The sequence below is a fragment of the Hyperolius riggenbachi genome, chromosome 1 (assembly GCF_040937935.1).
Source record: "Hyperolius riggenbachi isolate aHypRig1 chromosome 1, aHypRig1.pri, whole genome shotgun sequence".
Lineage (NCBI taxonomy): Eukaryota > Metazoa > Chordata > Amphibia > Anura > Hyperoliidae > Hyperolius > Hyperolius riggenbachi.
This window is the reverse complement of record NC_090646.1, coordinates 294,903,015-294,918,486: the sequence shown is the minus strand read 5'-3', so window position 1 is coordinate 294,918,486 and position 15,472 is coordinate 294,903,015. Positions and strand designations below refer to the sequence as shown.

Genomic DNA, 15,472 nt, shown 5'->3' with positions numbered 1-15,472 from the left:
TGATGAATATATACCACTGTCAGCAGAATGCTCTGCAATTCTCGGATACATTTCCGGACTTGTCCCAGGACTAAAAGAAACTCTTCCTACCTGATCTGTAGCCAAGGGAGAAAGGGTGTGATGAGGCTGGGAGAAGCACTTGCGTACCAGCAATGGACTGGAGCAAAGGCTACTGAAAGAATTTGGTTTAATTGAAGTATCTGGACTTGAAAAATGTACTGCATTGAAAAAACAAGGTGTTAAAACAGGAGAAGCTGGAGTACTGTCTGACTCTGATGAGCTGTAACAAGAAGTTTCTTCCAGTGTGAACTGTAGCTTGCCTGGACGTTTACCATGAGACCTATATAGCTTCTTGTTTGGCAAGTCATGTTTTTCATCATCCTCATTTTCTGTGCCACTTTTTTTGTGCATGCCTCTGCTACTTACGGGTATTACTTTGACAGTGTTGTCATTTTTGCCACTGTGCTGGATACTAAATGCTTCTAACGCCTTTCGAGCACCTTCCAATTCCTCATATTCTACAAGAGCACAATTTTTTGAAGCCAGCTCAGGGTGTCTAACCAAGTATTTCTTAATATTACTTGGTATTTCTTTTCCAGGCTTTAAGATGCGTACAGACGTGAGAACTCCATATGAAGCAAACACAGAAGTGACTGTTTCCAAGGAGTTTTGAGGTGGATTTGTGATCTGATCTGGGTTCTGATCTGTAGATTCAAGATTCCATGCCAATAGTATTTTTGTTAGATTGAGTTCCAGCAGAGAGTTTGGAACAGGGTTTTTACGCCTCACTTTAGTCCTTTCTTCATTAACCTCCAGGATGTCTGAAAACTGTAGGGCATACAAGGTTTTCCTCCAATCTCTTGTAAGGGTCTTAATCTGCAAAGTTTTAGGAGGACATAAAATCAGTGAATATTCAAACCTCAACTCATCAATATACTCTTTTCATTGTTTAAGGTTATTATCATGTTTGCTGAGCACAGTGTTTGTACACCAGATCTTACAAACATTTACAGCAACACTCCTTTTAATCGAATTTTCATAATTTCTTTCATATATTTGTATGAACAATCCAGCTCCTTTACCACAATTAATGTTTAGTGCTGCATAATATGTGGGTGCTTTGTAAATAAATGATTATTATTAAAGGGACCCTGAGCAGACGCCAAGGATTGCAATGTAATTTATAGCGGCCACCCTGGAAGCAGGAGCAAATAGATAAGGCGCTGGTAAGTGCATACTCTTAACCAAAGAGCCGTGGGTGTGCATAGAAGGCGTCTGCTCAGGGTCCTTTTAAAATAGCTAAAGCTGTCTGAATCTTTTAAAAAATTGCATGCTAAGCTTGTGTTTCTCTCAGAGGCGTATCTAGAAGGGTGCAGGCATGGCTAGTGCTATGGGCGCCCCCTGCACTATAGGCGCCATGTCTGCACCCATATTGTGACGCTGTAGCTGCCTGTTGTGCGTCCCTATACCGGATACGCACAGCCGAAGTTGCTCGTTCTGTCCAGGGGAGAGATCAGAGGGGAGGCGCCACTAGGGGGAGCTCCAGGCAGGAATGCACTGAGCTCTGAAGGCTTATACAGGAAGGGGGAAGCACGTTGTGGACGGTGGAGCTGATGAGAGTTGAAGATTTGGAGGACTGATCTCCCTCTCACTTTAGCACAGCTGGCTGGGCACTGGGCAGCAAGTAAGTTTCTGGTGCCTGCACCATATCCCCCTCTAGGAACACAGATCTGCCCACCCCATCACGCCAAGCAGATCTGCAGGACAGGCAGTGCAGTGAGCCTGGCATGAAAAGGTATGCTGCATTGGATGGGGGGGGGGGGGGAGCATTGTATGGAGCAGGGACTCTGCAGGCAGCGTCTGGTCAGCTGCAGTCTGAGGCATATGTAGCTCTGACAGGCAGCCCTGCAATGTGATCCTCCCTGTCTGCTAATTGCTGTGTGCTGGCTGTTCTTTGACTCTCACAGGCAGGGAACACACTTGTCTGTTTTCGTGTGCGTTTTCTGCACAGAAAAACTAAGAACTCATGTTAATCAATGGGCTAGTACACACTTAATACAGTATGTTGTTCGTGCGCAGAAAAAAAACTGACATTCTGCATCCTGATTCTGCACATTTTGTTAGTTTTCTCTATCAACTACATCAGCTGCTGTGAAAAAAACGAGCGCGTTTTCCTGCATAGAAACACACGTGGTGTCCAGAAAAAGTATGCAGGAAAACACGCGCAGAAAACTGAAAGACAAGTGTGTTCCCTGCCTCAGAGGGGGACAAGATGTTTTATCAGCAGTCGCTGGGTACAACAGGCTTTGCTTCACGGCAGAGTGTGTAGTGTTGGAGGGTAGAGGGATTGCAATTGTAATTCAGATTTAATTGGAAAATGGACATTTATTGAAGAATTGACTTGGGGAATGCCTGTCATAAAATGTGAACTATTTCTCTTATAAGTAGTGCTTGGTGTAATTGCCTTCTTAAAACAGAAGGAAATTTGCAATAATTCAGTTATAAATGAACATTTGTGGTTACCCACAATGCACACCTACTAAATATGCAAATATTAAATATTATTTTTAGTAGGAGGGCTTTTTGGTTCCTTTCATCCCCCTATACATTCCTAGTAGTTTGGGTCACCCTGAGCTGCTTGGTTACTCTGTTGTACTGGTCCAAGCCCTATCTCATACAGCCTTATCAATCCCTGCCATGTACTGATGAGGACCAAAAGTCCGAAACAGGCTGTCTACATGTGGGTTTGGTATGGCTGTGTAAAACTTAAAGCTATAGGCTTGCTATAAACCAGCGGTTCTGGATGCTTGCTTGGCTTAACAAGGGCGGAAAGGGATAATTTGCATATTTAGTAGGTGTGCATTGTGGGTAACCACAAATGTTCATTTATAACTGAATTATTGCAAATTTCCTTCTGTTTTAAGAAGGCAATTACACCAAGCTTTGCTTTTTTAGTAGGAGGGCTTTTTGGTTCCTTTCATCCCCCTATACATTCCTAGTAGTTTGGGTCACCCTGAGCTGCTTGGTTACTCTCTTATAAGTAGTGGAATACAGTACTAGCTCGTTTTCTTTCTCTGCCCACCCCAATCTCACTCTCTCCTCATTTGCTTGCTGTCTCTCCCAGCATCCTCTGTCCCCCGTCTTCTGTCTTGCTTTCTCTGCCAACAATCTCTGCCCATTCTCTCTCTGTTCACAATTATTATCTTTCACCCTCTGCCAATATAGCACTAACGACTTCTGCAACACTTTACAGAGTACATAGTCATATCACAGACTGACTGTCCTGAAAGGAGCTCACAATCTAATCCCTACCATAGTCGTAGTCTGTCTGACCATATTATTATGTATTTATATAGCACTGACATCTTCTGCAGCACTTTAATGAGTACATAGTCATGTCACTGACTGTCCTCAGAGGGAGTCACACTCTAATCCTACCATAGGCATAGTCTAATGTCCTACCATATTATTATTATTATTATTATGTATTAGCACTGACATCTTCTGCAGCACTGTACAGAGTACATAGTTATGTCACTGAATGTCCTTGGAAGGGCTCGCAATCTAATCCTACCATAGTCACAGTCTGATGTCCTACCATATTATTATTATTATGTATTTATATATCACTGACATCTTCTGCAGCACTTTACAAAGTACATAGTTGTCTCACATGTTAGTGTTGGGTGTTAAAAGGATGGGAAGGTTAGTGTTAGAATGGAGTACAGAGAGGAAATAAGAAGAGATCTTTCAGAAAAAGTAACTTCAGCAAAATCAACGCCAAAAACCAAAGCCTATAACAAATGTACATGAGAAAGGATGGGGGGAGATGGTTTGGGGGCGCAGTTTCAGTGTTTGCCATAGGCGCTATGTTACCCAGATACGCCACTGGTTTCTCTCTGTGATATATCAGAAATTGGAGAGTGTCAATGAGATTAAAATTTATCTGGCTTGCGAGCAAATCCAATGTGAATTGTATACAGCTTACAGCCAGGTATAGTTGCCCCAGGATAGCTTAGTAAGGTATAGGTTAGACAGGTATAGGTGCCCCAGTATAGGTTAGCCCCACTGGAGGGGGGAGCAGGGGCACACTGGGACTCAGCCACGGGGAGGGGGGCCTACTCCTTCCTCCCCCTCCTTAGGCCTCCTTCACTGCTCCCCCCACCCATTGCAGAGGAATATATATGGCTGCGGTGTAGTGAAGACTCACCTTCCAGGCTCCATACGAGGTTCACCGCCATTGTAGACAGAACATCCCGATTGCAGTGAACCTGGCATGGAGCCCAGAAGGTGAATCTTTACACCGCTACCCTTAATCTTTCTCTGCAATGGAGGGGGGAAGCACGGAAGGGGGGCCCCAAGGAGAGGGAGGAGTCAGCCCCCACCCTGCAGCTTAATCCTAGTGTGCAACTGCTTCCGCTCCATCACTGCGACAGGTTCGCCCTCCTCCCTCACTGCACCCCGGGCGGACACCCACCTTGCCCGCCTCTAGAAACGGGGCTGTATAGTGCGATAATTACACAACCGATGATTTACCAAGCTTTCATCACTTCTTACTAGGGTCAGAAATAGCCCAGGCATAGTTTTTAAATTCTTACAATCCAGTTAGTTTTTAGGGGATCCAGACCATGTCTGAAGGATCACTTCTGTTCTCTAACCCATGGTTTCTCAACTCAGTCGTCAAGTATCCCCAACAGTGCATGTTTTGAGGAAATACACAGAGGTAGTTACTGAGCTCTGCTGAGACAGTGGCCTCAATTCACCAGAGAAGAGTTCGTAAGAGATAAAAGGTCGGTATTTTATCTCATGCGGTATTTTAACACTGTTTCCAATTCACTACTGTGAGAGGATAGAGAGAGGAGTGTTCGGTAGCAGGCGATAGTGGTGCGATAATGGAGCGATATGGATGCGAAAACTGTGCGATAAACGGTCGATAGTTATGCGGTGTTAGTGATTTGCATGCGATACTTTGCCTCTCTGGATGCTGGAAGTAAAGGATTGTGGGTAGGAGGAGGAGGTTATTACCAGCATGTGACCGCAGAGGGTTTCTCTTCCTGTTTTTTGACCCTCTCCTTCCATTACAAATCCCTCCCTACATTCTGCATATTAAGCATACTAAGCAATATTAAGCATTTACAATATTAAGTGGATGGGTGAAACGGAGGAGGTATTTGGATACATTTTCACACTCACTCCCGATGAAAAATTTATCCAGATTCCTCCTTCGTTTCACTCATCCACTTAATATTGTAGATGCTTAACCACTTCCCGACCGCCTAACGCACAGAGGCGGCCGGGAAGTGGACCCCACAAGGACCAGCTCATGCCCAAAGGCGGCGGTCCTTGTAGGGGCATGGGCGGAGCGATCGCGTCATCAGTGACGCGATCCTCCGCCGGGAGTCGGAAGCCCGGCATTTTGTCTCCGCTCGCCGGCCACTTAGCAGCGCCGGCGAGCGGAGGAATCCGTGCATGGGGCCAATCAGAATGTATAAGGCACTTTGTTAGGTAAAGAAAGTGCCTTATACGTGCTTCCTCCTCGCCTCGTGGTCTCATTGTTGCAGAGACCACCAGCGAGGAGGAAGCACTTTGTAAGTTACAAGCCACACTGCTTTTTTTTACCCACAGCCCCCCTGATCTCCCACCCCAGGCCTCATACCCCCCATGATCACCCCAGCAGACCCCTGCCCAGCACCCTTGCACCCCTGCAACCCCCCCCCCCCCACCTGCCACTAACTAGCGACGCTGCCCCTTAGTTTAGGTCCCTAACTGACTCCTAGTCACCCCTGATCCCCCCCCTACCTTTAGATCACCCCCAGACCCCATCCCAGACTACCCCCCTGTATACTGTATACATCTGTATACAGCTACCTTACCCCCTGATCCCCCTCTGATCACCTGTCTATCACCTGTCCATCACCCCTCAGCACCTCCACCCATCAGAGCAGACCCTAACTGCCCCGCGGGGGTAACCGATCACCTGCCCAGGCCCTCGATTGCCCTCATACCCCCCTCCTGATTACATCCCCTGCTCTTTGTTTACATCTGTCCTCCCCAGCAATCACTAACTGATCTGCGATCAGTAACCCCCTGTGTCTGCCTCTCATCAGATCAGGACTCAGTCTGCCCCGTGCGGGCTCCTGATCAACCCCCCACCCCCTCAAATCGCCCTCAGGCCCCTCCCCTAATTACCGTCCAAGTGCATTGTATTTGACTGTGCTTTGATTGTATCGATTGTGCTGCGCTTGTATTTGATTGTGCTGCGATTGTATTCGATTGTGCTGCGATTGTATTTGATTGTCCCGTGATCTGCTTGGATTGTCCCGTGATTGTTTGATTGCCTCTGAGACCCCACTTCCTGCCACACCCAACCCCCCCTCCCCCCACCACCTCCAACCACCACCTTCCGAGTGCATCAGATTTGCTTGTGCTGCGATTGTATTAGATTGTGCTGTAATTGTATTTGATTGTCCCGTGATCGGCTTCGATTGTCCCGTGATTGTTTGATTGCCTCTGAGACCCCACTTCCTGCCACACCCAACCCCACCCTCCCCCCATCACCTTCCGAGTGCATCAGATTTGATTGTGCTGTGATTGGATTCGATTGTGCTGTAATTGTATTTGATTGTCCCGTGATTGGCTTCGATTGCCCCGTGATTGTTTGATTGCCTGAGACCCCACTTCCCGCCACACCCAACCCCCCCCTCCCCCCCCCCCCACCACACCCAACCCCACCCTCCCCCCCACCACTTCCAACCACCACCTTCCGAGTGCATCAGATTTGCTTGTGCTGTGATTGGAGTCGATTGTGCTGTAATTGTATTTGATTGTCCCGTGATTGTTTGATTGCCTCTGAGACCCCACTTCCCACCAACCCCAATACCTCTCAAATACTCCCTTTTTGCTAGGTAGGTGCTCTTTTTTTCTGGGTAGTCTCGGAGGAAAACCCCATAAATTTAGCAATCCACAATGGCAAGAAGGGGGCTTTCCGATGACGAGGTATACAGGTATATGGACCAGTCGGATGAGTTCTTTTGGGAAGAATCATCCGTCGAATCTTCCGGGTCCGAATTTGAACCTGTAGAAAGCAGTGGTTCCCTGACCGAATGTGATGACGAGGCTTTGGTCCCGGCTAGAGCCAGGCGTACCAGACCCCAAGTCGTAAGACCGCATGTGGCGCAGGATCCGCCTCAAGGGCAGCAGGGTGGTGCTAGCGCTGTTGATAGTTTTCCTGGTGAGGCAGGCACCAGCAGCGCAGCATCTCCTGGACTTGGTACCAGTACTTCTGTAGACCCTGGCGAAGTGGTGAGCGTCAGCATGGAAGTTGAAACTGGTACGGTGGCAAGTGCAGTAGTACCCCCGTCGCAGCCACCAAGAAGAAGACGGACCGGTAGTACCCATAGACTCCCAGGGTGCTGGCACAACCAGATTGGCAATCCCCTGATTCCGCCGCACCCGTAGTGCCCCCTTTCACCGCCCAGTCTGGAGTCCAGGTTGCGACAGCTCATCTAGGAACGGCCCTAGACTTTTTGCAGCTGTTCATCACCCAGGTTCTCTTGGACTTAATTGTGGTTGAGACCAACCGTAAAGCCACACAATTCATCACCGAGCACCCGGAGAGCATGTATGCCCAGCCTTTCCGGTGGAAACCAGTCCAAGTTTCCGACATTAAAATCTTATCCTTCACTTGGGACTAATGAAACAGAATGTACTGCGGTCGTATTGGTCTACGAACCATCATGTTCCCTTGTACCCTGCTGCCATGTCCAGGACACGATTTGAGTCCATCCTGCGCTTCCTGCACTTCAACGACGACAAAACCTGTCATGAAAGGGGAGACCCTGCTTATGACCGGCTCCACAAAATTCGGCCCCTCATAGACCACCGGTCATCAACATTTGCAGATGCTTATATCCCTGAACAGAACATCTGCGTAGACGAGTCCCTCTTACGCTTTACCGGGCGCCTTGGCATCAAACAGTACATCCCAAGCAAGCGCGCCCGGTATGGGGTGAAACTGTATAAGCTCTGTGAAAGGGCCACAGGCTATACATGTCGTTTTAGGGTCTATGAGGGAAAAGACTCAAAATTGGAGCCGGTCGGATGCCCTGACTACCTGGGGAGCAGTGGAAAGGTTGTGTGGGACTTGGTGTCACCCTTGTTCCGGAAGGGGTACCATCTTTTTGTGGACAATTATTACACAAGTGTGGCCCTCTTTCAGCATTTAAAGTTAGAAGGAATCCGATGCTGTGGCACTGCGCGGCCTAGTCGCCAGGGCTTCCCCCAACGGCTCGTTACCACCAGACTTGATTGGGGGCAGAGGGCCGCCTTGCGTACTGAAGACCTGCTCGCATTCACACAGACACGACAGTCCAAATTCAACGGGCAACTGCGGTCATTGAAAAGCCCCTTGTCGTCCACGAATATAATGTCAACATGGGAGGGGTGGACTTCAATGACCAGAGGTTAGCGCCCTATTTAGTTACCCGGAAAACAAGACGCTGGTATAAGAAAGTGTCTTTATCTGATTCAATTGGCAGTATACAACAGCTTTGTTCTCTACAGTAAGGCTGGGAGAACTGGATCTTTCCTTCAATTTCAGGAACAGATGATTCTGGACATCCTGTATCCAGGAGGTGTCAGGGTCCCCCCCCCCCCAGATGCAACTAGCCGATTGCATGGAAGGCATTACGCCTATCAGATTCCGAGTACCCCAGGTCAACGCATCCGAAGAAAATGTTGTCGTGTCTGCAGCAGTGCTAGAAGAAGGACTGACACCGTTTTTTATTGTCCCAAATGTCCTGACCACCCTGGCCTATGCGTAGGGGAGTGTTTTGAGAGGTACCACGAGCAGGTACACTATTAGAACCTAGGGAACTCCAGACACAGGAGTAGGCACACACTCAGTGGTCTTTCGCACATTGTCGCAGGGAGAGGAGAGGTAAGCTTGAAAACCAAATGGGTAAGCATAAAAGTTGGAAGAAGGATCGGTTTCCATGCTTGATATTGCTGATCTGTCCTGGGTTGGCGATATAAGACGGCATGTTTGAATTTCCCTTGAGTGTGGACACCCCTGGTTTATATGTGATTTGGGCCTATGATGATGCTTTAATGCCACACAGAGTCATCTCTATTGGCAGGCATATTGCTGTATCCTACAGGCATAATGCTGTATACTAAAGTTCTGAGGCCCAGTCACATAAGTTGGTGGCTCACCCTGAGTGCAGGGTGGCACGGGGTGTCTCTCTCCTGAGGTTATCACTGCCATTGATGTGGAGGAAGATCTGCCATTGATGTGGAGCAAGGTATGTTTGCCGTTCATTTTTCCTTTCAGCCCAGAGTGCATTACCCGTATACCCAATATAAGGAGTATAGCAGAAACTCCTAATACTGGCCATACATGTAATGATTGCAGAGACCCTAAAATGCCAGGACAGACTTCACAAATGACCCCATTTTGGAAAGAGGACACCCTAAAGTATTATATGAGGTGCACGGTGAGTTCATAAAAGATTTTAGTTTTTGTCACAAGTTAGCAGAATTTTTTTTTAATTTTTTTTTTTAACAAAGTGTCATTTTCCGTTTACTTGTGACAAAAAATAAAATTTTCAATGACCTCACCATTACCCTCATGGAATACCTTGTTGTGTATTCTTTCCAAAATGGGGTCATTTGTAGGGTTTGTTAACTGTCCTGGCAAGTGGGCGGGGTGCTAAATTGTGAGCACCCCAGTAAAGCCTAAAGGTACTCATTGGACTCTAGGCCCCTTAGCGCAGTTAGGGTGCTAAAAAGTGCCACACATGTGGTATCGCCGTACTCGGGAGAAGTAGTACAATGTGTTTTGGGGTGTATTTTTACACATACCCATGCTGGGTGGGAGAAATACCTCTGTAAATGACAATCTTTTGATTTTTTTACACACAATTGTCCATTTACAGAGTTATTTCTCCCACCCAGCATGGGTATGTGTAAAAATACACCCCAAAACACATTGTACTACTTCTCCCGAGTACGGCGATACCACATGTGTGGCACTTTTTTGCACCCTAACTGCGCTAAAGGGCCCAAAGTCCAATGAGTACCTTTAGGATTTCACAGTCATTTTGCGGAATTTGATTTCCAGACTACTCCTCACGGTTTAGAGCCCCTAAACTGCCAGGGCAGTATAGGAACCCCACAAATGACCCCATTTTAGAAAGAAGACACCCCAAGGTATTCCGTTAGGAGTATGGTGAGTTCATAGAAGATTTTATTTTTTGTCACAAGTTAGTGGAAAATGACACTTTGTGAAAAAAAACAATAAAAATCAATTTTCCGCTAACTTTTGACATGAAATAAAATCTTCTATGAACTCACCATACTCCTAACGGAATACCTTGGGGTGTCTTCTTTCTAAAATGGGGTCATTTGTGGAGTTCCTATACTGCCCTGGCATTTTAGGGGCCCTAAACCGTGAGGAGTAGTCTGGAAATCAAATTCCGCAAAATGACCTGTGAAATCCTAATGGTACTCATTGGACTTTGGGCTCTTTAGCGCAGTTAGGGTGCAAAAAAGTGCCACACATGTGGTATTGCCGTACTCGGGAGAAGTAGTATAATGTGTTTTGGGGTGTATTTGTACACATATCCATGCTGGGTTGGAGAAATCTCTTTGTAAATGGACAATTGTGTGTAAAAAAAATCAAAAGATTGTCATTTACAGAGATACTTCTCCCACCCAGCATGGGTATGTGTAAAAATACACCCCAAAACACATTATACTACTTCTCCTGAGTACGGCAATACCACATGTGTGGCACTTTTTTGCAGCCTAACTGCGCTAAGGGGTCCAAAGTCCAATGAGCACCTTTAGGCTTTACAGGGGTGCTTACAATTTAGCACCCCCCAAAATATCAGGACAGTAAACACACCCCCCAAATGACCTCATTTTGGAAAGTAGACCCTTCAAGGTATTCAGAGAGGGGCATGGTGAGTCCGTGGCAGATTTCATTTTTTTTTTGTCACAAGTTAGAAGAAATGGAAACTTTTTTTTTTTTTGTCACAAAGTGTCATTTTCCGCTTAGTTGTGACAAAAAATAATATCTTCTATGAACTCACTATGCCTCTCAGTGAATACTTTGGGATGTCTTCTTTCCAAAATGGGGTCATTTGGGGGGGTATTTATACTATCCTGGAATTCTAGCCCCTCATGAAACATGACAGGGGGTCAGAAAAGTCATAGATGCTTGAAAATGGGAAAATTCACATTTTGCACCATAGTTTGTAAACGCTACAACTTTTACCCAAACCAATAAATATGCGCTGAATTGGTTTTTTTTAATCAAAAACATGTTTGTCCACATTTTTTGCGCTGCATGTATACAGAAATTTTACTTTATTTGAAAACTGTCAGCACACAAAGTTAAAAAAATCATTTTTTTGCCAAAATTCATGTCTTTTTGATGAATATAATAAAAAGTAAAAATCGCAGGAGCAATCAAATAGCACCAAAAGAAAGCTTTATTAGTGACAAGAAAAGGAGCCAAAATTCATTTAGGTGGTAGGTTGTATGAGCGAGCAATAAACCGTGAAAGCTGCAGTGGTCTGAATGGAAAAAAAGTGGCCAGTCCTTAAGGGGTAGAAAGCCCTAGGTCCTCAAGTGGTTAATATGCTAAATAGTGTAAATGTGCTGCTCTCTGGTGCCTGAAATATGTGCAGTATAAGCTGTTACTGTGTGTTGCTAGTAAACTAGCTGCAGAGTGAGCTGCAGCAGCTGTGAGAAAAAACAGATATCTCCTGGTACATTCAGGGGATAAATAGATGAAAAAAAATAACGAATGGCCACACCTCCTTTTTTCCTGGTGAATTGTGATTTTGAGAAAAAACAACGACTAAATATCGCCTATTTATCGCATGGATTTCTCTGTCGATATTTCACCCTATACTTCTGGAGAATTACTATTTGGAGATATCACAGGAGGTAAATTACCTCCCATGAGATAAATAGGTCGGTAACCACTAGTGAATTGAGGCCAATTGTCTGGGAAAATACCTCACTGTATTCCCGAGTGAATACCACTCAGTATCGCATGTTTTCTCCCCATGTCAGTAATATACCGATCATCATCAGCAGGTGGGAATTGAAAAATAATAATAATAATAATAATAATAATAATAATAATAATAATAATAATAAATATATATATATATATATATATATATATATATATATATATATATATATATATATATATATATATATATATATATATATATATCTATCTATCTATCTATCTATCTATCTATAGCGAATGAGGTATTTTCCCGATTACTCTTTACTTCACCTCACATAGCTACCAGAATTGAGCCCAATGTCTCTAAATCTAGTTTACACCTTTACATTTAGCATCCTCAAGCAGTATTTACATAAATAGTTTGCACACCAAAGTTAATGAAAGCAAGTTTCAGAGTGTATAGAGTCGATTCTATGGTATGTGAGGTGGGTGTGAGCCACCCCCTAGGACAAAGAACACTATAGAGAAATATACTAGCACAGTAAGTAGTTTGCAAAAAGGAAATTTATATTAAAGCACACACGGTAAATGACGGCACTTATAACATCCACTAGAGGGCCTGCTATATTAGCATGCGTATCCAAAAAAACAGTTGCAGTCAGGTACAATGCTTAATGTATATAAACAATAAGTCAAACTGTTGCAAGAAAATAAAACACGGGTATACAAGTGCAACAAGGGCACAGAGAAACAGTTTGCAATTTCCAAAAAGGTTCCAACAGTAATACAGCTAATGGATATCAAACAGAAGAAAGCCATTTATTTAGACGGTAGAATTAAGCCAGATACACACATCCTATTTTAAATGGCCAATTTTACCACTTCCATATAGTACGAGAGCTTCCCAACACAATGGCCAGAATTCATAAAAGCATGTGTGATTAAAAAAAAAAAAAAAAAAAAATCTGGTCGGGAAAATACAGCTTTTGGTATTTTAGACTTTTGTGTGCTAATTCATAAACATTTTCACAGTTGCAATAAAAGTGCAGTGTTTTGCCGAAGTCCAACTGTTGGTAACATTGCTACAACATTGTTACATTCCTGTTTTCCGTGCAGAGACAGCATTACAATAAGAGGCATCCTCAACTTCCCTTTAGATGTGCATTTTGTTATACTGCCTCTGCTTGCCCTAAATCTGCACTGAATCTATTATGCTGGGAATACACGTTTCGTTTTTGCCTTCGTTTTAGCCTTCGTTTCGATTGTGCCTTTTGTTCTTTTCGTTCCCTAAATAATCGAACGTACGGTTAATATCACCACCCACGGTTTCGGGTTTTTTTTCGATTCTGATGGTTTTGTTTTTCCAATGATCGAAGGCTGCAAAGAAACGAAACGAAAATCCCTTTTTACAGGGACGGACTAACATAAACGAACATATAATCGATCTGAACAGCCATCAAGCCTACCAATGGCTCGATTAGATGGATAAAGAGACATAATATCAAACATGTTCGATCACTAGTCGTTCGTTTTTGGGGTCTATTAATCGAAACTATAATGAGATTATGACTATTTTCACATACGTTTTCAACACTCGATTCGTTTACTGAACGAATCGAAGGCTAAAACGAAGGCAAAAACGAAACGTGTATTCCCAGCATTAGTCTTTCTTAACAATCTAATTGAAACAGCCTAGAAGAACTTCAGGAAACTTTACACATGGCAGGCTTTCTGATGTATACACATCTTAAAAGCAGGAACACAAGAGGTTAACCACACAGCTTAAGGTATTTAGCGTAAGCCTTGTTTGTTCCACTCTTGCTGCTGCTGCCTGGAGAGATCTCACTCCTTCTGCTTGTGAGTCTCCATTAACTTTGCTCTTATTGCTCCCTTATCACCTCTTCATAGCAGGCGGTATGTTCCCTGCCATTACCGCCTGCTTTAATCTTTATGATTTGACATTTACTGACATGTGTTGAGGTAATTACTGTACAAGTCGGTAATTTACCTCACTGTTCAAGAATTTCAGTTTTTCATGCCGTAACTGCTTTTATGAATTGATATTTTGCTAAATGCTTGGTAAAGTCAGCTGTTTTCTCCATTACCGCATGTTCATGGTAATAAAATCTGAATATGGAATATATTGGCACTTTGTAAATCAATAATACTAATAATCTCGCACTATATGCAGGTGGTAAAATTGGTCAGTGATCGGTCAATCAAAATTGCATGTGCACCCATAGTTAGAGATGTAGCAAACGGTTTGCCTGTGAACGGTTCCAGGCGAACTTTGGGGGTTCGCGTTCGCCTGCACCATGCAAACTTTTGCGGAAGTTCGATTCGCCCCATAATGCACTATGAGGGTCAACTTTGACCCTCTGCATCACAGTCAGCAGGCACATTGTAGCCATTCAGGCTACACTAAGCCCTGGAGCCCCACCCCCCTTATATAAGGCAGGCTCGCTGGGTATGACACTCACTCGTGTGCCTAGACAGACTAGGGAGAGCTGCTGCAGATTTTTTCTCCTAGGGAAAGATTAGTTAGGCTCTTGGCTTGCTCCTGGCTGATTGTTATTGCTAAAATAGCACCCCTCAACAGCTCTTTTGAGAGCTAATGTTCTCCTGATGTGTTTTTTTTGTGTGTGTGTTGCTCACTGTCACTGACACTGACATTATACAGCCCTATCTGTTGCAGCTGGACCTTGGTAATTGTTATTACTGTGCCAGCCAGGCCGTGCCTAACTATCTATACTGGGACACCTACCTATGCCTAGCTAACTACTGTGGCACCTACTTACCTATACGGGGAAACCTACCTACTTACCTATACTAGGGGACCTACCTACCTATACTAGGTCTCCTACCTATGCCTAGCTAACTACTGAGGCACCTACCTACCTATACTTGCTCTCCTACCTATGCCTAGCTAACTACTAAGGCACCTACCTATGCCTACCTACCTATACTGGGTCTCCTACCTATGCCTAGCTAACTACTGAGGCACCTACCTATGCCTATCGACCTATACTGTGACTCCTACCTATGCCTACCTACCTATACTGGGTCTCCTACCTATGCCTACCGACGAATACTGAGACTCCTACCTATGCCTAGCTAACTACTGAGGCACCTACCTACGCCTACCTACCTATACTGAGACTCCTACCTATGCCTAGCTAACTACTGAGGCAACTACCTATGCCTACCTACCTATACGGGACTCCTACCTATGCCTACCTACATATAAGAAGATAAGAAGGTCGTTGCTTCATTGTGGACAGACCAAATTTGATCAGCTGGACAGTCACTGTTCTATCATTGAGCTACCTCAGCCCGGCGACCATATGGGCTGAAAAACTGCCACGGCCTGCACTCTGGCCATGTTGCGCACCAGTCCAGCAAGGCCGTCACTACGCAAACAGCTGTTTGCGGTGTGTTACACAGTGAGTTTGGTGTGTCAGTGTGAAGCAGTACTCTAATTAC

General features: G+C 44.8%; 1 protein-coding gene and 1 long non-coding RNA gene across 2 annotated transcripts in view; one reads left to right on the top strand and one right to left on the bottom strand.

The window, feature by feature from the left end:
- The window catches only part of LOC137548667 (uncharacterized), a 154,980-nt gene that overhangs the window by 110,271 nt on the left and 29,237 nt on the right, over positions 1 to 15,472 (top strand). The window lies entirely within an intron of this gene.
- LOC137561662 (la-related protein 6-like) overlaps positions 1 to 15,472 on the bottom strand; it is a 34,187-nt gene that overhangs the window by 4,217 nt on the left and 14,498 nt on the right. Inside the window, exon 2 of the mRNA XM_068272987.1 lies at positions 91 to 876. Coding sequence (XP_068129088.1) covers positions 91 to 876 — 786 coding nt within the window. The remainder of the gene's footprint in view (positions 1 to 90; positions 877 to 15,472) is intronic.